This window comes from Pleurodeles waltl, chromosome 11 (genome assembly GCF_031143425.1).
Source record: "Pleurodeles waltl isolate 20211129_DDA chromosome 11, aPleWal1.hap1.20221129, whole genome shotgun sequence".
Taxonomy (NCBI): Eukaryota; Metazoa; Chordata; class Amphibia; order Caudata; family Salamandridae; genus Pleurodeles; species Pleurodeles waltl.
In genome coordinates, this window is record NC_090450.1 from 785,263,685 (window position 1) to 785,291,065 (window position 27,381).

The 27,381-nt window shown below is 44.8% G+C and overlaps 1 protein-coding gene across 1 annotated transcript in view; it reads right to left on the reverse strand.

Annotated features, from left to right (window-relative positions):
- The window catches only part of FBXW8 (F-box and WD repeat domain containing 8), a 484,866-nt gene that overhangs the window by 248,860 nt on the left and 208,625 nt on the right, over window positions 1–27,381 (reverse strand). The window contains exon 4 of the mRNA XM_069214505.1: window positions 11,892–11,980. Coding sequence (XP_069070606.1) covers window positions 11,892–11,980 — 89 coding nt within the window. The remainder of the gene's footprint in view (window positions 1–11,891; window positions 11,981–27,381) is intronic.

The window sequence follows — 27,381 nt, forward strand, 5'->3', positions numbered from 1 at the left end:
AACCGTGCAATGGAAATCACCCCACTTACCGTTCAAACCATTTCTAAAATTACCAAGAGAACTTGTACTCACAATGACCCTCTAAAATGTGGCACACCTGCCTATGCCGTGGTTTAACTCAATACTAGGACACAGTATTTTTCTACTTGATGCTAATAGTTCAATCACTTTTGCCAACAGAGAGGGGGCTTATAATTTTTGGCATTAATCTGTGCACAGCTGCACTCTGAAGGAGCAAGCAACAGTTAATATTTGACTCGAATACCGCGGCTCCAAATAGTGTAGTATCAGGGCTGAATCCAGAATCTCCTGCTAGTAAATACAGGGCAAAATGGACAAAGAAATGTGCAATGTTTGTACGATGACCCTCTAGCTTAAACAACCACAACAGTGGTTTCAACCTTTGAAGATGTGAGATTTTCGATTCTATATCAGACTTGCAACTTTGTTTCCTAATAGTTTCTTCAATAACCAAAACAACTTTTTTTTTTAATAACTGATTTCATGTTTCAAGCTTGGTGTCCACTATCCAGAAGTGACAGATCCTGTACCAGATCCACCCTAAAGGGGACTAAGTCTGAGGTCAGATGCCCCACCTTCACAGTCGCTTCCACCTGTAGCCCCCCAATACTTATCTCCAACTGTTAATCCCTCAAAACAATCTAAAACATTTCAGGACGTCTGAATGGATTAACTCGACCCCTGCTGTCTGGCCAGACACTTGCAGTGTGTATATATATATTTAAAAAATTTAACAGAAAACCAAACAAGTTCTACAGTCTATGTAGCGCAGCAATTCCTCCCACCCTTCCATATATTCGACCAGTGGAGGAACATGGTCAGCTATGTATTATATGTACTGTTTTGTGCATTGTGGTATTTTCTACTCTACTAGCACTATGTAGCAAATTTTGGTTCTAAACCACTAATCTGATTTTAAAGGAGGTTTTCAAAATTCCACATTAGCCATGTTCAACCCCTATTAGCTTTAAGTCTTCAATTAGGTCTTCTTAAAGTGTATACCTCGAACGCATACAAATCGTCTTACAAGTTATGTTATGTTATGTTATGTTATGTTATGTTATAATTGCTTATATAGCGCCTAAACTGCCCGAAAGCCTCGTAGCGCTGTGGATCGTAAGGGGGCTTATGTCTGGCTGTATCTTAAAATATGAGCTTTTTATCCAATCACAAAGTTTGGCTTTTGGTGCATGTCCCTCAGCTTTGGCCCCAATGCACCAGGAGGAAACCACAGAATCAACTCAAATACTAGGCCAGGCCTCAAATGGTACTATTCTCTGGACATTTTGCACCTTGTTTGATATGTAAAACGGATTTTCATTCAAGCCAATATGTTTTAATGTACAGTTGTTGCAGGTGGGGTGGACATGCTTGTGGTATATGATACAGGATGCTTATATCTTAGTATTTTATTACACTAGACAGGGAAGACATTAAGAGCCAAAATAGCACAAAACTTTACATTCCCACAAATAGATTGCCACTGGTGGTCTTAAACTAGAACTTCAAACGGAGAACATTTAGTCCCTCTCTGTCTCACCAGGTCTCATAACTATGAATGAATGGCAACTGGGTTGATGGGTTAGGAACGAGGAGGAGCAGACAGGAAACAAAGGAAGAGGAAGAGAACCGGAAGATAATGAAGGGGAACTTACATCGCAGCAACAATAGACACATTAAGCAAAGTAGAATTTCCCAGTCCCTTCCCAACATTGTGTGAATCCTAACAGAAAACAAGCAACACTCAACAGTAAACAGACATTTGCAACACAGTTTGTAGCTCCACCCTTAAGGCAAGTTATTCTTCATGCCGTCCAGGTGTTGGAAAAGAAGAGGTCCTCTCACTGTGGGAAGCCCTCAGTCTAGGTGGATTCCACAAAGTTGCCAAGATGTACACTACTAGAACCTCCTTCTACATCTCGATTAAATGTCAGTTTCTCTACTGTGTCACTACACTCACCTTCAGAACATGAATTTTTGCTTATTTTCATATTGGAAATCTTTGCTTCAAACATGCTGCATTTTTTAACACACTGTTCATGTGACTCAGGGTCATTCTGCACAACTATAATCATGCCCTGGAGGAGTACCTGGCGGCCTTGGATGCTTTAGATTGTGAGTTGAAGGATATTTCCATCACCAACGAGCGATAGCGAGTAGAAGCATCAAATATTTAGAGGCTCAAGCCTTCATCACTTCAAACACATCCGCTTTCATTGCCAGACAGGAGACCCCTAAGATGTCTGCACCCCTTTTTGCATTCGTCAGAACATCCACTTTTCTATTTAGTGCCATAAATACAGTCATCACATGGTACTGAAAAAATGCTACATCCAGGAAGTCTAAATGTATTAAAGCTAAGCCTCCTTTTTCACAGTTTTTACTAATGCCTCTAATGCAATTACCACCAATTCCACTCTCAAGATAAGATGCTCCACCACATCCATCTGGCTTCCATCTGCAAAACTGACTTCTCAACATCCTATAGCTTTTATCAATCATAACAAGTGCTTAAATCAAATCCTGCTCTGATCCTGGTTCTTCCACAGCAAGCCCCGTGGGGGCACACAAGCTTTATTTTTTTAAATCTGGTCTTGGTAAACCAACTCTCACTATCCCAGACAGAATCCCTCCTACTACCGAGGTCTGGCGCTGTTAATCTGCATACCCAGGTGCGCACCGCTGACCAGCGCTGCTTAAGCATCAGGGTCCTTCTGCCAATCATGCTCACAATCTTGTCTATTCAAAGGAGACGGATGAAACTCCATCAGCCATTGCAAAATCTCCACCAACGGGACCTACAAACTTTGGATACATTACAACAATTACTACTTTCACCTGGTCCAGCCTCTGGATCTCCAAGCACTGGCAACGGCTCCGGCCAAGAAACAAGACAAGTCAGTTCGGGAGCTCAAGATAGCACAGGTTATTTTGTGAGCCTCAGTGCTCTGCTCTCTTATGCCCTAGTAGAAGGTGTTTATACTACTTAATAGATAGATGTTTCCCATTCCTACGGTCCCTTATCCTTTGTAGCATATCTTCCACTATGTACAACTTTTTTCACAAGTGGCACATACCCACACCTACCAAGCAGCTGATGAGAGTGCAAGCCTAATGAATCATCATGGACAGTATGGGCACCCACAAGAGGGTAAAAAGCTGCATGCAGCAATACAAGACATGAATACTGTACAAGATACCTACTATGTGGTTAGTAGCAACACCTAACTGATTACCCTATTTAAAATTTTCCATTGTCCAAAAATAGCAGGTTTCTTTTTCCAAAGAGTAATCAATACTAATATGATTCAAAAGCAAGACCAATGTAAGAATGTTTCTGCTCCAAAGTTATTGTGCGCCACCCACCCTAGAAACTGGGTCACATTATTTCCTGATAGCAGAAGCAATCTTGCACAAGCCTTCTAGTGAACCCACCCAAGATTGTCTAGCCCCAAGAATGGCCCAGCTCAAAAGTCATAGACTAAGGAAAAATCAGATCTGATTAGTTTTACAAATGTTGCTTGGAGTTGCATACCGGCTGGCAGTGAGTGGCTGCATTGTGGTTCCACCACTGGTTTAACAGATGCAGATCAAATTTTAATGTCCTAGAAAAGGTTGCTAGCAACATAACACTTCTAAAAAGAGTGGCAAGAATGCAGGCGTGAATCATGATGCCCTCAATTGATTTCAGTAGCGATGAATAATGTTCCAATGCCCAATACTGTGATCCTCGAGACAACATATTATACAACAATGGCTAACAATAGGCTGATGGAGCAGTGTAAGATGATGCAACATGATGACCGCTTGTCAATTCCTGATATTTACACAATTTCAACTATTTTAAAATTGAATACATTTATTAAAATTTTAAAAAGTACCCTAGCCAGTGTTGGACTTGGCCCTTTGGCTTTTTTTTTACAGTGTCATTCCCAAAATTGTTGCCTTCTTCCTATTTTTTCTGACCCCTTTTTGTTGACGTTAGGACTCTGAGCACTTTCCCACTGCTGATCAGTGCTAAAGTGCATGTGCTCTCCCTTCTAAACTTGTTATGATTGGCTTACACTAGATTGGCACATTTAATTTACCTGTAAGTCCCTTGTACAGTGGTATACCTATACCCAGGGCCTGCAAATTAAATGCTAATAGTGGGTCTGCATCGCAGCTTGCGCCACCCACAGAAGTAGCCTTTCAAACCTGTCTTAGGCCTGCTACCGCAGAGCCCTCTTGCACAGTTTACTGCCACAAAGACCTGGCATCTAAATGTACATCTAAATTTGATTGCAAGGCCCGGAACTCTCCTTTTTCTACATAAAAGTCACCCGTAAGTTAAACCCTAGCCTATGGCCAGGGTGCTGTGTATGTAAAAGGTAGGACATATGTCTTTATGTACTACATGTCCTGGTTGTGAAAAACAGCCTATTTATTATCTCAATACTGAGAGAGCTGCCTCTCTCATAGGATTGCATTGGAAATGCCCTAACATATGTCTAAGTGGTATTGTCTGATCTATTAGGGGTGCTGTAGGCATGTTTGGTATGGATGGAATGGTAGTGAGAAATGCTGCTTACGGGTGTAGGTGAATTTGTTATTACCATTACAGAAATGCCACTTTTAGAAAGTGAGCATTTTTCTGTGCTTATGTCTCTGCTGTTTTGTTGCTTGCCTCCAATCCATGTCTGGGGCAGAGTGACAGCTGGGCTTTGTGCATACATTTCAGACAGCCTGTTAAGGGGAGGGGTTAAAGGTGTCACAAGAGTGCATCTACATAGTCTACTTGGGCTGGGAGTAGGAGAGGTAGGGCCCACCTGCATTTCTAAAGGTTGTACCCTGGCATCACACAAAGGGCTAGTTTACACCCTGCTGATGTCTGGAGCCAATCCTGAAGGAGAGAGGGGACAGTCCTGGAACTGGTTAGGACAGGCTGAAACCCCCTTTTTCCACTTTTGTGGAGACTGCGCAAAATAAGTAGACATACAGGGGGTTCCTCCCACAATTGAAGACACTAAGGACTATGAAAGTCAACACTGGATGCTGAGGGAAGGACTTGCCAGGAACCGCCTTGGGACTTCTCTGCTGTTGTGCTGACCTGTGACCTGGTAGGTCACTGAGAGAAACTGCCATGGCCTTTTCAACCCTTGTGCTGGCCTGCTTGCAGTGACCCTGCAGCCCTGTGCCCCATTGCTGTCCCCAGGAGCTGGTTGTTGTGCCCGCTTTGCCCCTGCATTTCCCCTTCCTCAAAGCGCAGGAAGGGTGCTTTGCCATTTATTTTCTGAGCACGAGGGAAGCGCTGCATTCTGGGGTCTGAGCACATAGGGAGCACTCTTTATAATTAAGGCACCTGCGCAGGGTGAGTGTTTTGTTGAGCGCATGGACAATGCTACATTTCCCTTTTTCCCCCCCTTTGACTGAGGACTGAGGCCCGGGTGGGGCGCTCCTACTGCAGTGTTTACTTGACTCCTGCTGCTTAGGCAGGTCAGGCGCAAGCCAACTGGTCATTTTTCCAGAGGTTTGTCCAAGCGGTCCACCTTCCCCTTTTGGAAGAAAACAGCAGTGAGAAGTAGTCGAGTCACTGTGCTTTGCGGCTGCCGCCCTTCGAGAACCCCCTGAGGGGGCCACACTCGCCGGATTAGCTGAGGACCACGTCCTTGTCGGCAGGCCTTTTTCGGGACTCTTCCGGCACCTTTGGGAGCAGAGGAGAGGAATGCCCGTTTGGCCGCTGGGCACACCACTCCTTCAGGAGAGGACTTTCATTGCTGCATCCCTGTCGAACCTAGTGGAAGAACACCACAGTCCTTCCGCCGGTCCCAGGAGGTGGCCACCCCCTGACTTATGTAGGATCCGGCCGGGCCTGACCGGAGTATTAGCTCCCAAGTCCCGAGCCTTGGAGGGTTCCGGATGCACTGTCAAAGAGGTGCCTGGCTTGGGAGGATGCTGCCGAAATGAGAAGCCTTTCTGCACGTAGGCAAGCGGCTGCCTAAGTGATCTCTTCACTCGCGAAGACCCTAAGGAGAGTTCCTCTCAGATGCCTTGTGTGCCCCCACCTGCTCTATTTTCCCTTGCCCTGAGGGGGTGGCATTGTCTCTGCAGACCGCAGGACGGAGTGGCGATCCTCGATAGAGGTCCCCAATCCTGTTAGTGCTACGAAGGCATGATGATCTTTTACCAGTTTTCTTCTCTCTCCATCCACTGTCACCTTTCAGGAACTGAGGCCACCATAGGTGTTGCTCCTGCTTTATTAGGGTAACCTATTGTTTCAAATGTGCTGGGGATAGTGATGACTTGCCATTTTGGGAATGTTTCACTTTACGTGCATCCTTGATGTCTTGGCATCTCTGATCTTATGTTTACTCTGACACATGCATTTAGGTTGGTGATAACGATGACTTACCATTCAGGGAATGTTTCATTCCATGTGCATTCATGATGATTCCTTGGCATTTATGATAATGTGTTCATTATGGCATGTGCCTTTTTCGCAATAATGACAACCTGACTACTGCTTGTGTTGCAGAGTATCAGTAACCTATATGTTTACCAGACTACTGCTTATTTTCGCAGAGTACTGGTAATCTGTGTGATGTTCTGACAACTACTTTGTGCAGCAGGGTATTACGGATACATGCCGTGTTTGACCTAATGATGTTTTGTACAATACAGTTTATTTTATACGACTTGTTGTGTTTTCTTGGTGGTGTATTTATTGTGTCACATGTGTTGTGTGTGTTGTGGAACCGCTTTACACATTGCCTCTGGGGTAAGCCAGACTGCTCGTGCCAAGTTACCAAGGGGGTGAGCAGGGGTGAACTTAGGTGTGTAACTCCCTCGCCCTAACTAGAGTGGTGGGTTCTGCCTGACTTAGGTGCATACCCTAGCCAACCATAAACCCTATTTCTTATAGCCGGTCTGAGATTATATATAAATCACTTCAAAATCCCAATGTTTGAAAGATGTACACTGTTCTTGTCATACTTAGACTAAAATTAGAAAACATAAAAAACAAACAAATGCTTGGCCGGGAAGAAAAAGAGATTGCAGAAGATGACAGCTGTGTCTTTCAGCAGGTCCTTGGAGAGACGTAACAATAGAGTGCTGCAAGCGTATTTAGCATTGATTGCGAGTGAGGTAACCACAGATACCACCATCCCATATGAGAAGGCATTCGAGGTCTGACCCAGAAAACAAGAATCGTAACCACTGATCAAATGTTAATGTTCAACATAAGATGCTGCTAAACCGAGCCACAGTGAATTATCTCATGCTGGGCACATGAAAGCGGCGCGCCAAGAAAGAGGAGCTGCAGCGAGAAGCGTGGGACTGTGACTCAAGTTGCGCTAGATCAATGAATGTAATTCTGCCATTTTATGTTTTAGCTAGACACGTCAAATGTAGAGAGTGATGGAAATACAAAGCTTAGCCTTATGAGATTTGGCTATTAAAAGAAGGGGATAAAAACTACTCTCTGGATGGCCAGGATCTCAGCACATCTTTAGCCATATGTTATTAGAATATGTTAAAAAATCAAACCAATCATCCATTATGGTCATCAAGCTTTGACTCTACCTATATATTTTGACAGAATGTTGTTTATAATTTAAAAAAAAAAAGGTTAAAAAATGTACCATCATGGCTGGTCCACAAGCTTGTTATGCTATGTAGTTTGGCAGAATGTTTATATGGCAAAAAATACTTGAAAAGAAATTTAACATGAGTAGGGGTTGCCAGGATTCCACAGCATTCATGAGTTTAGAGGGATAGTTTATGGTTTAAACAACTTTAACTTAACCATGCATGATGGTCCCAAAGCTTTCAGGCTACCAGGAAGAGTTTTGTGCAATGGCACAAGGGTTCTGCATGCCATGGTACTGCACGGATCCTTTCAACAGCTGAAATGGATAAGGCCTCTGTGAGGCAGAAGGGGCGGATGATAGTACTTGGAAACCCTTAGTTTTTAACTTGCTTCATCTCACCCAAAGAGTGCTTCAACAGGTCATGAAACAAACTTTGGATAGGTTGATGTGGGATTATAAACCTCAGGTCAGGAGGATTCCTAATTCAAGAGGCATTTCTATACTTGTCATCTCTTTATCAGAAACACTGCAGTGAGGTACTGAAGAAACACTTACAACTGACCACACCACGAAGCCCTCAAAAATGCCAAGCTGACACCCTTTTCAAACTCATCTGTCAGAGTGTCTTTCGGTCTAAACAAATGGTGGAGTATAACCTCTATTAAAATAGTTTAAATGTTTCCCTCGAAGTATGAGCCGACATCAAATTTATATCACTTACAAACAGGGTGGTTAATAGCAAACAACCTCATTAGTAAAAGTTATATAATGCCACTTAATCAGGTTCTTGAGAAGTGGATGCACACACAAACCAAGCTCAAACAAAGGGATGAACGTTTGTCTTGGGTGGCTCCAAGGCAGGGCATACTCTCCCCACAACCATGCCTGGAGAGGAAACTCTGACCAGTATTAAGTAAGAAATATAACATTGACTTTGTTCTCCCTCTGGGGATCCCTGCTAATGCCATGTTACAACAACACGAATTTCGCACATTTTATTATAAGCATGATGGATTATGGAACCATCAGGATGCACAAGGTACGAGTATTACAAAAGGTCTGGGTCATTTCCGAACTATTCATCTATAGATTGTTTAATTCTGTGATATGCAATTGTTAGTACAGAATGAAATGGAGATATCATTGGAGGGGGCCTCCGCAGAGCAACTCTGCAACTAAACAGCTGTAAGGTCATGCCAGCAAAGACTAGGGAGGCAACAAAAGGTATACAAAGATTCCCGACTTCAGTGTTACTCTAAAAGCTCCTTCTCGTCCTCTCCTTTCCCAGGAAGCCTTCTTAATGATCCTGATGTAAATTTATTATGTAAATATTTGGCTGTTTAGTTTTGGATAAAAATTTTAACTGGACGTACATTGTCTTCCTATTAATGTATAACCTCCGCTGGGATACTCTTTAAAAACTATTTATATCTGCCTCTGTTTGGCTTCCTCCATCTTGTGATATGCTTTCAACCTAAGAAACATGAAGGCTGTAAGAGGAGAACAAAAAGTGCAGTCTGCCTACCAATTACTGTAGCAAAGTTGAAAAACAAAAGGTTTTATTTCACTTTTCAAAAACACGTTTAGATATTTGATAATCACAGCCCTCCTCGCCTCATAACCTCCTTAGTGGTCATATCCCACTCTCTTTACTAATGCAGGCATGGACTTGCATTTTACAATCCAGTCACCACCCCAGATGTATTAAGGGAAAGTCAACACAATACCCTTCCCGTGCCTGGGTAAGAAAATATTTATTAAAAAATAAATGGAACTAAGTTGTTAATTTCCATACGATGAGTAATTACAGTGAGTCTTTATTGAAAGATAACACCACACATTCAAGTTACAATTCATGCAGAATTAATCAAAGAAAAAATTGATTTTTAAAAAAGCTGAGTATATATGAAAAAACATTTAATCTTGAGGTTTGTTCAGTTCAATCTTTTCTTTTTAGAACAACACGATTTAATTCCGTTCGATCTTTACTGTAACAAAAGGGGCTCAATTGTAGGAAATATATGTCCAGCAGATATAGAATTCTTGGGAGTGTCCTGTGAGATACATATGTATTAATTCTCTCTTGGGTATAGTAATGTCTAGATCAATCATTCATTCCTTGTACTCTGTTTACTGAGGAATGTGCGGTCAATGCGCCAAAGACAACGAGCGAGCATACATTGACTTTTCGGTCTCTTAGCTTATCAACAGCTGAGAAAATCGTGAGAGCATTATGCTTAGGCCAAAGCTGGCGAACCCATTTATTTAGGTCGTCCCATGGGGTTACATACGAATGGAAAAGTGCCAGAACAAGTTGATATATTGCAGGAGAAGTAAAATATTTATAAGAAGACTAATGCCGTGGTCTCCACTATCTTGTTTTTTTCACTGAAAATCACACGTGACTTTTGACTGATACATCTTAGTTCCTTGGGGACAACAATGAGCCGTGCACGTTTTCTCTTTTAAACACATATTTTACCTTTACTGTGATCTACATCACACCGCCAACCGCCATATCCCCATTCTCCCAGTGCACCAACCCGCCCTGTTGACTCATTTCTGAAACCTCTTCCCCATTCACTTTCTTATGCCTAAGGCCACACCCTATCTCCTACCACCACATCTCCAGCACATCTTTACACCATGCTCTCCCTTCTCGCTACACTCAGACTCCCCCATCAAGAGGTCTATGCTAGATCTGAAATCAAATATGCCTTCAACGTTCATGACATAATCACCAACCTCTCTACTCACACCCTGGCTTTCACTGATACCAACATGTCAATCAGCACAACCCACCTCCTATCAGACATCCTCCCAGAAGGATCCAACATAATATTTAAGCGCTGTGAAACTGTCAGAGGAGTGTTATCAGTTAGCCAGTCTAATATTAGCTGTCACAAACCTGAACGTCACCACTGTAACGCATTTGCGCATCAGCCTGTTAAATATGTAAACACTTCCTCAACTTCCATCTTATGCGCAATCATCTAACAGCCTCTTAAAAAAACTTGCTGAATCCTTGACAACCTTTGTTTGATACAGCTTGTCATGTCCACATCAAAGTGCTCTTTTATTCAAGGAGATTTCAACATTTGGCCAAAAACCCATATTTCGTATGTTTAAGGAATCTTGGATAATATGGACAGTTTGGGCTGTTCCCATCTGATGGACTCATTCACACATAAGGCCAGTCACACCTGGATCTACTCTTGTTACAAACCACCAATGATCACTAGCTACTAACCTGTCAATTGGAGAGCTCATTCTCCCATTCACTTTTCAATCACTCAACGGACCTAATTTTCTTATGCAAAGATAAAAAAAAACTTTAAAAACCAATAAAATATGAAACCATCCTTAAAGTGAGGAGTTTCCTCTCCCGAATGGCTGGCTCCATGTAAAACTAGTATGCTAACTTATTTTTGGCGCTGGCCTCAGACTAACCTAGCGCATGCACTGAGATCCAGCCCAATACATGACAAAGCGAAGGTTCAGAACCTGTCCTCTTACCTGGGAGGTCGCACCACACATGCGCTCATAATACACAGAGGACTAACGGCCCTGTCCTGGGTGTAGCACAAAGAAGTGGTGGCCACGTAATGTGTTTTGTGAATCTTTTGTGTGACCAGACCTTTTTTCTGCGTCAGTGTGAGTGACACGGTGACCTACTCACCCCTCTTGTAAAGTTACTCTATTATGTGAAACCCAGAACTTTGTGCTGACATCGAGCGTGCAAGCTGTATGCATATGTGTGTACTGTGAAAATGTGACAGATGTATGGTAGTAGAACTCTGTGTGTGTGTGACAGTCTGATTACTGATGTCAGTGGTGCCATTTTGGGTGCCCATTTGTGTAAAGTAACGCAAGATGGAAGATGAGGATAGCTTTACCAGAGAGGGGAAGCGTATTGTCTGCGTTGTTGTGGTTGGATGGTGGGGATCGAGACCCGGAAGTCAGGAGGCTGGAGAAAGGGCTAACTTTAGAAATTCCGTGAAGACTTTGTTAGCAGGGAGACGCTGATTGGTTCTTCCTGGGACCTGCCACCATCCTTATTGTTTGCATCAAGAATTAGAGATGTGAGTATCTGCCTCACAGCACATTTGGGTAAGGTGTGGAACAGCATGAGGAGATAGAGATTGTGAAGTTCACTTTTTTCTAGTTTAAGAGCACTGTATACGTTTCATTACAGGTCCACACTGTTTGCTTTTTGGTCTACATATAGATTCCAGGGCGGGCATCTGAGTCCCAAATGGCTGGTAGGAAAACAGAGGCATCCTGGCCAACTTCGCTTACCCTGCAATGACTACACCATCCGAGGAGTGGACATCGCAAAGGACTTTCCCCAATTCATACTGTAGCTGATTCACAGCCCCAATACGGTTCTGAAAGAGATATAAAAGCCATGTTAAAGTAGTGAAATACTCCCTCAGGGTTAGACACATTCCTATAGAAGTTACAAACCAGGAGCAGATCTGAAGTAATAGCTATGGAGAGAATCACCAATTATATTGCAAACGGATACATATTAAATGTAAACTTTATACACAGGGTGGGGGTTATACATTTTACCACAGGCCAAGGACTTTTTAGCAGTGGAGTAACACAAAGTGATGCAGTCCCTCTGAAGAATGTGAAGAGGAGGCCCCATGTTTCCCATATCTCATAGATACTCATTAGCTTTGGGCTGAAGGAGGAGGGGCGTCCTGAAAGTTTGGGGCCTCCCTGTGCAGCAGGGCCTGCGTTATGCTCCAGTTTACTAGTGGCAATGTGGACAGCTAGATACATCATTTTAGAGCTGTGTATCTGGGTGGATTTGAATACTTTACCAGGAGTCAAACAATTCTTTAGGCGTAGTGGATAGATCAGGGATTATATATTTTGCAACAAATGGGACTAGAGGAATTGAAAAAAATAAGGCTGGATTACGGATTATACACACTGTATCACAAAACCAATTTAAAATAGTAATCATTTTAGGCAAACTACAGACTTCACCAAGTATTAGTTAACTTAACAACAGAAAAGACCAGACTGCTACATCACAGGCCTGGAGAAAAATAACCATCTTCAACATCTCTCTATTAGATCAGTCGGAAGCAGGAACATGGGAGACGCCAGCTTGTTCCCCCTTACCCAGTAGAGGTCTTCTCTTTGTAAGAGCTAATTACCTAGGGTCATGTCTTTGGTCTACTGCTTGTTGGTAAGTGACTATCGGTAGGGCCACACCCCAGTCCAACTCTTCCCAGTATCACCATTACTAGGTCGGTTGTTCTTCTTGTCATCTTGGATGAAATGTCGCTGCCCTGGTACTTAGCAGGTTTGCCTGACACCTCTGAAGTAGTACATTTTGTCCTCACCTTTTCATTTGCCTGCTTTTATCTTCCAGAGAGAGCATAACTAAGGACGCCTGTAGTGCACAAGGCACCAATTGGCGAATATAAATTTGCATACCACCAAGTAAGCAAGAATCATACAGTATTGTCTTGGGTTCTACTTGAATGCTGGGTGGTGGTCAGCTGCAGTCCAAAGCAGCCGCTTCAAACCTTTGAGTGCTTTATCATAGCTATCAGAATGGATCTGCTGTGGAGATGTCAACTGCTTTTGGGGGTTCTGTTTAACTGTAGTTCTCCAAAACAAAATCCATCAGCAACCCTCTCTGTCACATGGGTGTGAACTTGCAACTCCCCTTTTCTTTGTGGAATTTGCTCAGAGTCTGCAAATCCTATGAATTTCTAGACTGACTCCTTTGACTTTTACAACTGCAGAATAGGGCACCCAGATCCACCATCCCAATTCTCTTGGAGGCTCATCCATCCACACTTTAGCAATGAAATACTGAAATGTCCTATTAGTTTAAACCAGCAAGCTTGTAATACCTTTAAGTGACTAATGGGAGATTAAATGCCTAAACGGTACAAGGGTACTATTTTGTATATCTACCACTGCACTACAATCGCCTGAAAAAGGGCTACGTAATTTTGAAAACCTTGTACCATATGTTTGCTTACTTTCAATTAGTTCAATAAAAAGTATTACAAGATGTAGAGATTGCATTTTTAGACCAGTCTAACAGTCTGCAATACCACTAGAAGATACCAAAACAGCTTGTGTGGTGGAAAGCAATTTTAAATATAACTTAGAAATATTATTTTAAATGTTGACAAAGTCAAACTTCATGCTGTGTTTGATTTCTAAATTGACACTTCCATGACGATGGGTAAAAATCTTGTGAACAATTCTGATGGACTTAGAATGTATCACGCATTGGTACCCATAACTACTAGTTGTTTAAATTGCAGGAACTTCTTTATAAGGAACAGATTATGTGAACAGATCTTCTTGTCAATTAAGAAATTCACTATTAAGGGCCTGATTCAGAGTTTAGCGGATGGGGTTACTCCGTCACAAACATGACTGATATCCTGTTCACAATATTACGATTCCATTATGTCCTACGGACATACTAATTTGGCAGACAGGATATCTGTCACGTTTGTGACCAGGTGACCCGTTCGCCAAACTCTAAATAAGGCCCTTAGTCTTTAACAGCCGCCAAAGAACTGACACTTGACTATGGACTGAGACAGGAGAAGTTTCTGCTTTACTCGGCGCTCAGGGGTGTGATGCTGTACTGCCATTTGATGGAGTTTGTTTGACCAATGACTTTGTGTTTCACCACTGCGCATATTAGTTGCTCAATGTTCACTAGTAGCACATGGTATGTTTTGTTCAGTTGAGCCGCCTATGGGCTTTGACATGGCATTAGCCATTACTTTCTGTATTCAGTTTAGCCGCCTATGGGCTTTGACATTGCATTAGTCTGTATTCTGCCTATTGGCTTTGACATGGCATTAGCCATTACTTTCTGTATTCAGTTGAGCCGCCTATGGGCTTTGACATTGCATTAGTCATTACATTCTGTATTCTGCCTATTGGCTTTGACATGCTGTATCCAGTCTAGCCGCCTATTGGCTTTGACATTGCATTCCTATTGGCTTTGACATGATGTATTCAATTTAGCTGCCTATTGACTTTGACATGCTATTAGATATTCTGCCTATTGGCTTTGACATGATATCATATATTACATTTTGTATTCAGCTCCGCTGCCTATTGGCTTTGACATGATATAAGACATTGCATTTTATATTCAGCTCAGCTGCCTATTGGCTTTGACAAGATATTATACATTGCATTTTGTATTCAGCTCAGCTGCCTATGGGCTTTGACATGATATAAGACATTGCATTTTGTATTCAGCTTAGATGCTTATTGGCTTGGACATGACACTAGACATTGCATTTGATATTTAGGTTAGCTGCCTATTGCCTTTAACATGACATTGCATTTGATATTTAGGTTAGCTGCCTATTGCCTTTAACGTGGAGTTAGACATTGCAGTTGAGAATCCAAGCTGTATTTTTCCAAGCTGTGTTTTTGCACCAGAGAACCAAGATGTTTTTCTCACAGTAGACTAGACATGATAAGAGGGAGTACATGGGTGTTGTTTTTTCTTCGCTTGAGCTTGGGAACAGGAGTAGTCTTGGAGACCTGGCCAGTCTCCAAAAGGCTTGCTCAGTTTCCCAGGTCTGAGAGGAGGGGGCACACCTTTGTAACAAATGTAACAGGCTGCAGAGGGTCAGATTCGAATCTGCCGGACCTCGTGCTGGAGCTTGGCGCAGGCTGCCAGCAATCCCGTGTGGGTAGACGAATCTTTCTTTCTCGCGGCTGACAGGGGTCATCAGCTTGCAGACCTTAGAAAGATGAAGCTGTAGATAGTTCCCACACGGTGAAGTATTTGTTTTGCTTTGCATTCAATATCTTATAAATATAACCTGCTGTGTATATTGCAAACTGATATATTTTGTTTGATTAACGCGGACTTGAAAGCTACTAATTCGTCATTCATAAATATTGTGGTTGGGGAAGAATTAACAACAATAAAAGTCTTCTTTGACCTCAGAAGTTCATTTCTGTTGTGTTATGTTAGTGCTTAGAAACTAGATAAGAGGAAAGCACTACAGATGCGTACAGCGTGGAGCACAGAGCGGGGGACACCACCCACAGCGGTTCCGCTGAAGGCGGTACTGACTGGGTGGGGGGGGAGAGGGGTTGCAGCAATGCTGTTACTTACTTACATACTGCCCTGCGGTGGCACTCCACCAGGGAGCAGGAATATTGCAGGACTGGTTGGGGCCTGCGCTGTTCGTCAACGTATCGGATTAGGTTTGGACAAGTTGCCTCGAGTCGGTTAGAGAGGTGACACGTGATGTTTGATTCTGACTTATTCAATTTCACTTCCTTCACCATGCATATATCTGACCCCCAGAGAGGATTGGGAAAATGTACCCAGGGGCGAGTAGCAAATGCCTTAGGTGTGGGACAAACAAAGCAGACTTTGTACAAATGGTGTAATGGTGTGTGCTGATGTCCCTCTTTAGGCTGCAAGTGACTCAGAAGGTGGCAAAGGTAACAGGCTGCATGTTTCCACTGGCCCCAATCCAGTGTCTACTAGACGTGGGATATACTTCTAAGAAGACGAAGAGACTGATGAGGATTCAGAACCTGGTCTTGATCCTTGCCAAGCAAGGCATTGCCATTGCATGGAAATCAGCCACATCTCCTCAGCTGAGCTAGTGGTGCGCTGAAATGCATATGTGGACTGTAGCTGCACTGGTGGTACATAGAATGCTACACACAAGGGGAAGTGGGGAGGACCCTCTGGGCCGTTAGGATAACAACCTGGAGAGGCTGGTGGTACACTCAGACAACCACCCCATGAGAATACCTGCACCCCAACTGAAGAGTAGTGTAGAATGAGGGGGATCAATCACATCGCCCATCCAACTGTTCCACAGGAGTGCCTGTGTGAACAGGTAGCACATGAGCTGAATGCCTATCAGTACAAAGTGTTGGTGACACTTGAAAGGAGGGAGTCCTGATGGAGAGATGGGAGATGAGCGGGACATTGGGAAGAGTGGGGGGGGGGGGGGGTGGCGGGGACACACACATAGTTACGTTTGCTGTACCTTGGGGGTGGAGCCACGCCAGTGACCAATGTGGTCGCGCGGTGCTGAAGATCCAGCAGCATGGCTCTTCACCATCGCCAGATAAGCCCATAATTACATCCCCCCGATCCTAAAAGGATGACACTGACTGCCCGAACACCAGAGGCAGTGGGGGAGGTGCATTAAAGGACACAAGTGACCTCCTCGCTGTCTGCTTCATGAATGTCCCTGAGGTCAGCCTATGCCTCTGAGGCTCGGCAGAAACAGGGGCCACAGAAAAGCCTGAGACGTGAGGCAGACGGGCCATGCAGTGCGGCCCCGTCACCCATCCTGGGCATTGGTACGCGCTTGACACTTTACCAATCTCAGACCCTGGGGACGAACGGGAAGGTGGTGCCTGCCGAGAATGCTCCCGGGCCATGCATGGAGGACGAGATGGAAGTCGCCGTTAAAGCGCTCTTTCAATAGCACCATCCATGCTGAAGCACATGGCTGGTAGGATGGAGTGAACTTTGCTCGTTTTTCACTATCCTCCTTTTGCCCTGCTAATGGCCCGCCTTGCTGCTGCAATTTGTATAACTTGTATTTGAGCATTTTCCCTCTGTGGGGACCTATCCTCCTTGCATTTCTGCCACCCCTGCCACCATCAACAGTACTGAGGTCCAGATCACAGCTCTACTGAGAGCTCTACTAACTGACAATTTGGGCAAGGCGCCTGCGTCCCTAGAAGTTTGCTGACCCCTACTTCTTCTTGCTACAGACTGGGCACTGTTGCCACTTGCACCTAAATAGTGCTACAGGTAGATCCTGAGTGCTGGCAGATAGCAGTGCACATTTGCAGGCCCCGACTTGTGTGACAACCATCGCTCAGTGCGCACTCTTACTTCTCCCTCCTCATGCCCATCACAAGTAGACAACAGCGTCACCCCTCCACGTTTGAGATGGTTTGTGGGGAAACCAAACAGCCAAAGCTCCCCTTCTAGAAAACTGCACCATCACACCCCGATGGACAACTCAGAGTCTATGGAGGAAGGCGCAACAGGAAGTCCAAAGCTACTGACAGGGGTGGGCGTTATTATGGCTGAACTCAGATCTGGGTTTAGGGCAATAGACATCCGCTTCAACACAACTTTTAACCGATTGGACCGAAAGGGGGAGTGCCTAGACCAGTGGCTCCCAACCTGTGGTCCGGGGACCCCTGGGGGTCCGCGAAGCCTCCTTAGGGGGTCCGCAACTGCTTAGAAAATTAAATAATATTAACAGATTAGGGTGGTCTTTACAACCTCTGTGGTCTTTTTGCAAGACCGTCGAGGGAACACCGTGCTGAAGACCGCCAGTGCAGTCGGTTTTCCACTCGGTGAATTATGACTGCTGGCAGCCCTCCGTCCTTTTCCAGACGGAGAGCTGCCAGCAGCCATACTGGTCCCCAGCTTTCAATAATGATTCAATGGGGGGGGTTTTTCATTTTACAGCAGTTTTAACAGCTTTGTATTGATTGCCACGACTATGGCAACTACATACCCCAGATTTCATTTGCTCATCCACATCCTATCCGCTAGCTTATATTTTTTATGAAGAGCCCCGTCATTGTGGTGTTGCTACCCTCTATGGCTGATACCACACAGATGCTCTTGGTTTTTTTTTTTTCTTCTGTTGGCATCATGGGGATTTACCGGGCATGCTGTCGCCGGGTGTGGGTGGGAGTTCAGTTATTATTTGTTGCTCTCATTTGTTATTGCTTATTGCCTTACTGTCACAATCCTTCCCCATAAATATTGTAATTTTTGTCAATCCATGTCTGCATAGATGACAAGCACTGGTCATAACGGGTAGTCCATCCCAAATACCACCTTCATCAGCTGGAATATCAGGAGGCTCACCAACCATTGTAAAGGTAAAAGAAGTATTACAGTATTTGAATAGACACAGTGTTCTGATCGCCCTTCTGCGGGAGACCCACTGCAACACACACACACATTCTCAGCTCCATGATGGCCCCACGATACTTCTCAAGCGGTAGCTCCTACTCCTGTGGAGTCTGCACTCTAATTCATAAAAACCTCCCTTTTCACCCATATTCCACATCCACTGATAAGCACAGTACATACATATTGCTAGCGGGCACCTTGGCCGGACAGAGGGTCCTGTTAGCCAATATTTATGCAGACACAGATGACCCTAACGTTTTCCAGACACTAATGACCCAATTAGATCATAAGACGCTGACCATATTATCCTAGGTGGCGATTTGAATAGGCTCTTAGATCCATTGTTGGATACCAGGACCACAACTCTGTCAGGAAACCCCGCTCAGTTTGCGTTCTGCATGATATCTGTGACACTTACACATTATGGGATCACTGGCGCCTGCAACCCTCTTCCATCCCAGCATACAACTTCTACTCAGCTCTTCACAACATGAGGACATGCACTGACTACTGGTTGGTGTCTGTCATGGTTGTCCCATGGCTAGACGCGGTTACATACTTGCCGCGCACTCTCTCAGACCACTCTCGGGTCAGGATGATCTGCCAAGTCCACCACCCAGGAGAGCGCGAGCACCTAAGGCACTTTCCCACAATGGCACAGCATGATACACTTTTCTGTACTGAAATCTATAATGCGATTACAGAGTATTTTGAAGTTAATGAAAGCTCAGTTACCTCCCAGGCCACCCTCTGGGAGGCCTTCAAGGCTTATGCGAGGGATGTCTGCATTACCAAACACTCAGGGGTCTTGAGGGACATCCGTAATGGTCTTGCCAAAGTGGAGACGGCACTAACAGGGCTAGACCGGGCCAAAGTCCAGTGGTGCACTGGCCCCAAACTACAAAAAAAAAGAGCCTCCCTGCTGGAGGAATTCCGGGATTTGGCAGAACAAATGACACACTACTTAGAGAAATATGCTAGAAGCCGCTGGTATGAGACGGTGACGGTCCAGGATGCACTCTGGCACACCTACACCAAACCCCTCAGATTCACCTCATATATAACAGAGCTAAACTCGGCGGATGGCTCGCACATTACAGATACTAAAGGTGTTCAAGCCGAATTTCTTTTCGACTACATCCAATTGTAAACCACCTGACAATGTGACAACTCCTCAGCGCTGGCACAATACCTAGACGAAGTGGTCATGGTCTGGCTTACTACTGCTCAGCAGCAATTTCTTAGTGAACCGTTCACTTGCAAGGAGATTGTCCTTGCCATAGATACCCTGGATAGGTCCAAGGCCCCTGGTCTGGACCGATTCAGTGGAGCATTCTGCAAAGCTTACAAATATATCCTGGCATTGCATCTACTAGCAGTGTACACTGAGGCCCTGGAGGCAGGCGTCCTGCAACCAACGTTGCGAGAGGCAGTGATTACATTGCTACCGAAACCTGACACAGACTGTCAGCTGTGCAGCTCTTACCACCCCCGCCACTATTAAACTTCGACAACAAGATATTGGCTAAGCTACTGGCCTTGCGTCTCTCCCTGCTGATAGGCCAAATCATATCATCGGCCCAGTTGCGCTTTGCCCCTCGTAGTTCCACGTCAATCAACCTCTGCACAGTCTTTACGGTACTCAAAAGGTTCTTCCCCACCACCCAGTAGCGGCTCACTTCGTTAACAATGGGCAGGTGCGGCGCACGCAGGGGTTTTGGGTGTGGGAGGAGGTAAACTTTATTTAAAAATATTTCAAAATAAATAAATAAATAAACGGTATCTGCTCTGCTCCCACGCCGGTCCTCTTGCTCCTGTCGCTGCAGGCAGGCACAAGCTCCCAGCCTGCGTCAGGATTGTCTGGGAGTGCCCAGCCAGGGTGCTCCCAGACCGCCTGGGAGCCTGTCCAGGCTCTCTCAGTTGCCAGGCTGGAGACAGCCTACTGCGCATGTGTGTTTGGCCGGCCCAAGGCAGCCAGCCAAACATACATGCGCACTGAGGGGAGTGCTCATCCCCGTGGTCCCGCCCCTTTAACAAAACAAAGTTTATTATTGTTTTGTTTGTTAAGGGATTTGAGCTTCTGCTGCTGGTGGGGGTGGTTAGGTCTCCACCTAACGGAGGAGCCCCACCTGCCACCATCCCTGCCGCAGTAGCCCTACTTGAGGCAAAAAAGCCATTAAATTCTTTGGAATGTCAGTTTCTACGAGCATCCCTATGCAAACTGGGTATACCCTGGGGCTTCTTCCTATCTGATGATGTTATTGTATTCACAATCAATGCCCTGGATTCAGCTTAATGGCACCATCTCCCCCACCTCCTTCTCGGTCACTAGGCATACATGGCAGGAGTGCCCTTTGTCCCCTCTACTTTTCATCATTGCCATGGACCCACTGGTGCATCACTTACAAAAAAAAAAAAAAAAAACACCTGCATAGGGGATTGCAGTTTAAGCATGGCCTGCTGCTTATTTAGCTATATGCAGATGACATTTTGCTATTTATACGCCATCTCGCTGACAATCTGGACTCCTGCTGGAAATTGTCTAATTCGGAAACTTTTCAGGGCTGCATATTAACTGGGCAAAGTCCGAGCTATGCCCTCTCATAGAAGCATCAACCCTAGCCAAGTCTGAGTTACCACTAAAATGGTGTACCGATTATGTTAAATATTTAGGTGTGTTTATAAACCAAGATAAAGAACAGGTCATACGTTTGGATTATTGGGCGGCTACTGACAAACTAACTGCGCAATTCGAACAGCAGATTCACCTCCAACTATCAATGATAGGGTTGTATGGCCATTAATAAAATGGTGGTGCTTCCTGTTTTTTGTATTTATCCATTAACGCTCCTATTCCACTCACTAATTCCTTCTTTACATCCCTCAGGAGCTTATTAATACAACTTGCCTGGGTGGATAAGCAACCCAGGATCTGCTGGGATATCTTAGTACTCCTTTATAAACGAGATGGGTTTGATGTTCCTCATTTTCATTTGTATTACTTAACTGCACAGTGCCAATTTGCGTACCACTGGTATCATGCAGACGCACGCCTGCTGAACCCCATACCCGAGAAGGACCTTGCATTCCCCATTCCACTATGGGCACAGCTCCCCCAGGACAGTCATTAGATCCCTCTAATATTCAGATGCTCTCTCACCAACTGGGGCTGGTTCAGGCTCACCTGGCTCCTTAATGGGAGCACGTTGTACTCACTGCCAAACAACCCTTGGCTCACCATTACTAAAGAAAAGGTGGTCCAGTGCATGCTGAACAACATGTCTCTGCACACCTTTGATGATCTGTTACCAGAAGGACATGTCTTCTCCTGAACGCAAGATGTCAGACTGATCACTACTACACACATTGATCATTTTGTGCTTTGGCATCTTCAGAATATCTCACATGCCCTAATCCCATCATACCTCTTAGCACCTGAGGAAATCAAGACACTTACACTAACCATCACTGACACCGAGGGTGGAACGTTGGTCTCCAAGCTGTATCAGGCCTGCTTGGACTTTTTACTACCTCATGACATCAAACTACAAGCCATTTGGGAGACTGAACTGGGTGTCACTGTCCCCACCAAAATTTGGAATGCTTGCTGTGTCAAACAAATTTGATCTCCATGAACCATCGACACAAGCTCATACACTATACATTTTAACACTGCACATACACTACCCCTGAGGCTTAGGCTAAAATAGACAATACTCGCTACACAAACTGTTCTCAATGTCATCCACCCACAGCCGATTTTGCCCACATCACATGGACGTGTCCCACTATTGCGAAATACTGGAGGGATATTTTTGGCCGCATGGTCTTGATGACAGACTCAGCTCTTGAAACAAGCCCTCTCCTTACCCTTTTGGAATATGTGGATGATGTTCCTAAATCCATCAGACGCTACACAGGCATGGCCCTCCTCTAAGTCAAACACAAACTTTCCATACATTGGGACAGTAGAACTCCACCCACAGCAGAGGCCTGGCTTCAAAGTCTCATGTATTGTGACACCACCAGTGAATTATATGCCACTCTCCAACCACCTACGTCCAGACCTAAGGACATATGGCAACCCCTGAAGGACTACCTGCTGACAATTGATACTTCCACACAGGAACAGCAGCTTTGGGGAAATGGTGCACTAATGAATAATATAACCAATGCATGCAATCAGTGATGTCTTTCCTTTTATCTGCCTCACCTTGTCATTCTGCAGGATGGACACTCATCTCTTCTATGATCTCTCCGATTGTTATTGTATTGCTTGTCTCTAATGAAGATGTTGTAATCTTTGCTTCATATGTGCTCATTTATTCTCCCCGAAAGTCGAGAGATTATTTGTGCTTTATGTATGGTATGATAAAACAATAAATAAAGGTTCAAAAAAAGTTTGTTGCACCTTTATTGTTTCTATCTTTTTGACACTGTACATGAAGAAACATCAGTATGTTTGGCGCTGTTGATTCTTCTCCTGATTCTTCTAGTATACCTAATGTATAGGCTTTATGTTATGCCTGTTCGGCTTTCTTGCTCCTCCATGGTGGATAGTAACTAGGTAGGAAGAGCAAAGGGCATGACCATATAACATTGGCTATTGCAATGATCGAGCATGAGAGATGTCTCTGACTTCCCTTCTCTAAACCGAAGATGGTGGTACTATAAGAGATTGTGGATTATCTATATGTGCAAAACACAATAAACATTTAAAAAAGTCTTTAGGCTACCCTATACTGATTTAAGAACCAAATATCCACTGATTATCACTGTCCTTAAAACAGATGTGCAGTATCTCCACAAAACACGTGTTGACTGTTAAGAAATGTCAGCTAAATTTAGGGTCCAGCTCTGGAATGTAACCATCAATAGTAACAACTCATGTACGATGACTGTGCTTCCCTTCACATTCAATTTGCACAGAGTGTATTATTGTACTTGTCTCGCATTATTAAATTCTTCATTGAAAAATGAAAAACATTGTCTGTCAACATTTTAAAAGGATATATTTAGCCATTCAAATTGCAAACTACCACCCTAGGTCTTTGATATTGTAACACAGGTGTCTTCGGGTTTCTAGGTGCACGGGTTGAAGCTGCACAGACAGTTATCACCCCAAAAACATTTTACATAATTTACTGCTACAGAGATACATCATTTTACATTCTGCCTATCTGGACCTTATTTTCACCGAAAGGAAGACGAGTAGTACGTTTTTATCTGAGGAAATAAGTTGCTCCATCGAACCCTTTTAATAAAATGGATCTGCACATTCTATAATAATTAGATATTATTCAGAAGAACGATCTGCAGACACCTGCATTTCCTGTCTCTTACTGGGCAGCTATATGTTCTTGTTCTAATCACGCATAATTTAAGTAAAAGTAGTGCGCCATAATTCAATAAGGGCCAGATGTACGAAACTTCTTTTGCATTCACAAAAGATCCAATGAGCAGAATAGGTCAATTTGCGACCACAAAGAAGCATTTAGTTATGTATTTATGCAAAATTGTAATTCAGAAACATCACAAAATTGCAAATTAGGCTTTGTGACCAAATACCGAATCAGTATTTGCAAGGGGCGTGTTTATGCTGCCCCTACCCAAAACTGATTCAGAACTAGAAGTATTAATGTTTTACAACCGAAATACAGTTTCAAAAATATTTAACTGACTACAAAACAGTTGTGGTAACCCTTTGGTAAACAGGAACCGGTCCCCAAGTGACCCCCTTTCCTTATGTGAATATTGACAAAAACATTTAAATATTTTTAACCCCTTAGCTGCTGGACCTTTCCCCTCCCCCACCCCGAGTGCTAAGCCCTTTTATACTTTTTGTCCACATAAGCTATCCACGCCAAATTTGCATCCTTTTTTCGCAAGGTCCTATGGATTCTAAAGGTACCCAGTGTTTGTGGGTTCCCCTGGAGGAGACCAAGAAATGAGCCAAAATACAGCTACAAAAATAAAAAGATTTCAGAAAAATTGGAAAAAAGGGCTGCATAAGAAAGCATTTGTTTTTCCCACCTGAAAATGGCATCATCAAAGGGTTTGCGGTGCTAAAATCACCATCTTCACAGCTTTCAGGAACAGGCCGACTTGAATCAGAAAATCACATTTTTCAATACAATTTTGGCATTTTACTGGGACATACATATTTTTATGATTTTTTTGTGCTTTAAGCCTCCTTCCAGTTTGTGACAGAAATGGGTGTGAAACCAATGCTGGATCCAGGATAGCTAAACATTTCTGAAAGGTAGACAAAATTCTGAATTCAGCAAGGGGTAATTTGTGTAGATCCTACAAGGTTTTCCTACAGAAAATAACAGCTGAAATAAAAAAATATTGAAATTGAGGTGAAAAAAACAGCCATTTTTCTCCACATTTCACTCTGTAACTTTTTTCTGCGATGTTGTATTTTCAAAAGTAATATATAGCGTTACGTCTGCTGGACTCTTCTGGTTGCAGGGATATAAAGAGCTTGTAGGTTCATCAAGAACCTAGGTATCCAGAGCCAATAAAGGAGCTGCACCTGGCAATGGGTTTTCATTCTATATCTTTTGTACAGCAATTTATTTGGTGAAATATAAAGAGTGAAAAACAGGTATCAAGGAAACCTCTGTATTTCCAAAATGGGCACAAGATAAGGTGTTGAGAAGCAGTGATTATTTGCACATCTCTGAATTCTGGGGTGCCCATACTAGCAGGTGAATTACAGGGCATTTCTCAAATAGATGTAACTGTCTTACATTTGGAAGGATAAAATGTAGAGAAAGACAAGGGGTAATAACACTTAGGTGGTCATTCCAACCTTGGCGGTAAAAGCCGCTTACCGCTGTCAGAAGACCGCCAACATACCACCGCGGCCGCGGTAAACCGCCACGGTTATTCTGACCCACAACAGGCAAACCGCCAAAATACAGACATCCACAAAAGTCCGCCACACCAAAGGGCAGCGAGAAACTGGCGATGACCAAACCTCCACCGTCACGCCAACAGAAATACGCCCACACTATCACGACACACGAATCCACGCGGCGGTCTTTCAACCGCGGTATTCTATTGGCGGTACACACCGCCGCGCTCAAAATACACACACTCTTACAAAACACAGCCACATTGGACAATTACAAATACACACACCTGATACACATACACACACCACTCCCACACACAATATAAAACACACACCCACATCACCCACAAATCCCCACTGCTACAGAATCGGGACCACGCACTGAGAAAAAGAGAACTGAGCACCCAGACGTGCATTTTACTTTCAGCCAGCAATATTTCCACGCACTTCACACAACACACCAATACACATCACCACACAATCCACCCCACACATCATCCACACCACCCCATGGCACCGCAAACACACCCCAGGTTCTCCGAGGATGAACTCAGGGTCATGGTGGAGGAAATTGTACGGGTAGAGCCACAGCTCTCCGGGACACAGGTGCAGCACACCACCATTCCCAGGAAGATGGAGCTATGGAGCAGAATAGTCGATAGGGTCAACGCTGTGGGACAGCACCCAAGAAATAGGGACGACATCAGGAAGCGGTGGAACGACCTACGGGGGAAGGTGCGTTCAATGGTATCCAGGCACAACATCGCGGTGCAGCGGACTGGCGGCGGACCCCCACCTCCTCCCACAGAATTTACAACATGGGAGGAGCAAGTCTTGGCGATCCTGCATCCTGAGGGCCTCGCAGGAGTAGGAGGAGGAATGGACTCTGTTAAGTCAAATCATCACTACTTCATCCCCCCACCCCACCAGCATACCAACTCATACCCCCACCCTCACCCCCATCACATCCTGCTCCTTGCAAATGTCTCACCATCACAGCCCACCCATCCCAACACCAATCCCTGCATGCGACCACAAAGCATGGACACCCATCACCAAAGCATGCCCACTGCACATACCCATCCCCCACCAAATCACCGTCACAAAAGCCCCCACACGGGAATGCCAGCACTGGGGTACAAGGGCACCCACCCATTACACGCTATGGCACACACAAATGCAATAACCATTCTTTTATACCCCTGCAGGACCCGAACGCCACGTCACCGCGCAGGAGGGTCCACAAATGTCCACTCCACCCCCAGAAGAGGCCCACAGTGAGGACAGCACCTCTGTCGACCTGGATCTAGATGACCAGCCCGGCCCAGCCCATCGGGGACCTCGGGACAGTCGGTTCCCCTCACACAGCCACAGCCCATAGCAGACCTTCCCCCCTCTGGCAACACCAGCACAGCACCCACCCAGCGGGCCCATCCCTCAGTCCCCAGGACATGTCAATCAGCGGTGTGTCCACCACTACAGGGCACCCAGGTTAACCCACCACCCCAACAACAACAGGGACCTGGGCAGTGGTAGTGGGCACACGGTCCAGGGGACAGAGGCCCAGGGAAACAGGGGAACTGGGAGGGCTGCTGTGCGACAGGGGGGGGTGGGGGGGGATAGGCCCAGGGAACCCACTCTCCACTAGGCCCTCTCCTCCATCATGGGAGACTACCACCACTCCCAGGAGACGATGGCGACGGTCCTGGCCAGGTTTCAGGTGATCCAGCTTCTGCAGGAGGAACAGTATTTGGGGTTCAGGGAGGAACTACGAAACATCAGTTCCGCCCTGGCCACCATTGTAGGGGCTCTGAATCAGGTAGTCACCACATTGCGGGACACTGTGGCAGGACAAAGGGCCCCTGACACTAGCATGGACCAAGAACTGCCTACCACCTCTGCCGGCGCTAGTGGACAGGAGGCCCCGCCACAGGACCAACAGGCCACCAGCACCCCACCCGCTGCAGAAGGAGAACCACCCCGCA